The sequence below is a fragment of the Pteropus vampyrus genome, unplaced genomic scaffold (assembly GCF_000151845.1).
Source record: "Pteropus vampyrus isolate Shadow unplaced genomic scaffold, Pvam_2.0 Scaffold1028, whole genome shotgun sequence".
Taxonomy (NCBI): domain Eukaryota; kingdom Metazoa; phylum Chordata; class Mammalia; order Chiroptera; family Pteropodidae; genus Pteropus; species Pteropus vampyrus.
In genome coordinates this window covers 10,202-12,925 of record NW_011889809.1, presented here as the reverse complement: position 1 = coordinate 12,925, position 2,724 = coordinate 10,202, and the positions used below count along the sequence as shown (strand labels likewise).

The window sequence follows — 2,724 nt, the reverse complement described above, 5'->3', positions numbered from 1 at the left end:
CATTTTCCCATGCTGACCCAGAAGTAGTTCAGTGAGATCTCAACTGTCCTCTTAGTTCAGGGTTCCTGAAGGTTATTTTATCAATGGATAAAACACTGGCTATATCATAAACCACCTTAGATTTTTATTTTCCCAGGTCTTAATTCTGGAGATTATGATTTTGTAAAATGGAGAGATCTCCAGATTGTACTTTAAAGGTGATCACCGACTAACAATTATATAAAAAATAAATTTCATCCTTGCTATAAAATGCTTCTGTTCATCAGCAGACATGTCTCCACCAATACTAGAAGCTGATATTGAACTCATTCTTGTTTTTGAGGCAAATCCACAATATCTGAATATCCTATCCTGTCATGAAAATACTTTTTTTGAACTGTATTTGTCAGTTGGGCAGTTGGATATATGTAGAGCGCATACTTGAGGCAAAATTTCATTAAAAGTTTAGCATTAGAATATTTTGTCTGATGCACATGGGCCAATTGAGTGATCTGAGAATCATTAAAATCCTAAGGGAGAAGAGAGTGATGCCAGAAAATGTTGTAGGGATTTAATAACTTCGATTCTATATTTCTTCAATGCTAAGAGTTACATTTTATCATTTTTATCAATATATATGTAAGATAGAATTTCCATTTTTTCTTTGGAAAACTTTGATTAATTTGTGTTTCTTTCAATTGTATTTGCAATGTGGTATTTCAAGTAGCAGAGATTTCTCAAAAACCATTCATTTATGCATTTACTTATGCACATAAATATTTTTTACCACCTGCTGATAAGTGTCCAACATTGTTGTAAGTGTAGGAACAGAGTGGTAAAAAAAAGTTGCCGCAACCCAAAACAACCGCCAAAGAATAAACATGTATTGTTGAGATTCTTCTGATTTTATCTTACAAATGTCTTACATAATATTTCCATGAATCACGAGAAGACAAAAAATGGCTAAATAAGAAAAAGTAGAATTTAATTCTTCTCAGAAATATCATGGTATGGAGCTTCCAAGTCATGCAGTGTGCTGGGGAAAAAATAGGTTTATGAAAATATGAAATAGTCTTTTGATTTAAAAAAATCATATTGACAGTTGACAGGTGTCATTAAAAAAAAAAAGCAGCCACTTAAAATACCACTTTGCTAATACAATTGAAAGAAATACAATTTAATCAAAGTCTTCCAAAGAAAAAATGGAAATTCTGTATTACATATATATTGACTGACAGCTGAGGGGAGAACATGTTAACATTCCTATGAGTTTAGTATCTTGTCCACAAGGGGGTGCATTTTTCTAACACATGCACATTTCCTGCTTAAATTCTCAGCTCACATTCATCCTTTCCCTGTGACTTTAAACTTTCCTCACACTAAGAAGTCAAGAGCCGAGGACACCAGAGGCCCTAAAAATGAACTCTTGTCCAGGATCAGTGATTGTGCTCTTCTTAATGTTTGGTAAGCCAAATGCACAGAAGCTTATTGTCTTTCGTTTCATTATTTTCTAAATGTTTGACCATGATTTTCTTCAAGTGGTAAAGCTCCAGATCAGGCCCAGTGTAACCAGAACCATTATTGTTATTTTTTTTCTCAGGAAGAAGCAGTGGAGACTCAGTGACCCAGACACAAGGCCAGCTGACCCTTACAGAAGGGGTTTCCCTGAATGTGAGCTGTACTTACTCATCCTCAGGGTATCCCACTCTTTTCTGGTATGTTCAGTATCCTGGGGAAGGTCCACAGCTCCTCCTGAAAGCCACGACGTCCAGTGACAAGGCAAGCAACAAAGATTTTAAAGCCGCATACCGCAAAGAACCAAATTCCTTCCACTTGGAGAAAGCCTCAGTCCGAGAGTCAGATTCAGCTATGTATTACTGTGCTCTGGGTGACACAATGACAGAAACTGCAGGGGGAGCTGAGCACAAACTCTGAGCAACAACAAGGAGCCTGGATGCTGAGTGTCTGATGCAATGATTTAGAAACCAAGAGCTAGTCTACTATTGTTGTCACCCATCAATCACTCTCTAGACACACTGGTTGGTATGAAAGTCATTTAAATCAACTCCAAGAACGCAGCAGAGGAGCAAGAAGTAAACATGCCTCATGCAAAGCACGATAATCGCGAACGTGAAAACAGATTCCTTAATCACAGCTGAAATGTATGATTTTCAAAGTATACAGCCTCAGGATGAATGAAATGGTCTATGTGTTCATCTTCGCTTAAAATTCTAGCCCCCTGACCTTGTCCCAGGTCATCCAGGGACATACCGTATTAGGAGACACACCTGTAACAGGTGAGGTTGCAAATGCTTCATGTCTCCCTGACAAACTAGGATAAAAAGGGAAGATTTCTAGGGAAACGTTTGCCCAAGAAACACTAGGTTCTTTTTTCATCATTAATTAATCATTTTTTATGTGTGTGTGTGTGGTGACATTGGTTAAGGAAATCTGGTAAGTTTTAGGTGTACCTTTTAACAGTAAGGCATGTATATATTTACATTGTGTGTTCACCTCCCATAGTTAGATTTCTTTCTGTCACCACATATTAGACTCCCTTTATCCCGTTTATCTCCCCCTTCCCCTCTCCCCTCACCTTCCGGTAATCACTAGTCTATTGTCTATGTCCATGAGTCTCTGTTTGTTTGTCCTGTTCCTTCGTTGCTTTTAGATTTATATCCCACATATAAGCAATATCATGTGAATTTCAACTTTTTCTGTCTGGCTTATTTCGCTTAGCATGAT

General features: G+C 37.4%; 1 gene segment (V, D, J or C); it reads left to right on the top strand.

Annotated features, from left to right (window-relative positions):
* The first annotated feature begins 1,202 nt into the window (after nt 1-1,202).
* On the top strand, nt 1,203-2,180 carry LOC105310065. The segment is given in 2 exon segments: nt 1,203-1,443; nt 1,580-2,180. Coding segments are annotated over 2 exon segments (381 nt in total).
* The last annotated feature ends 544 nt before the right edge of the window (nt 2,181-2,724 follow it).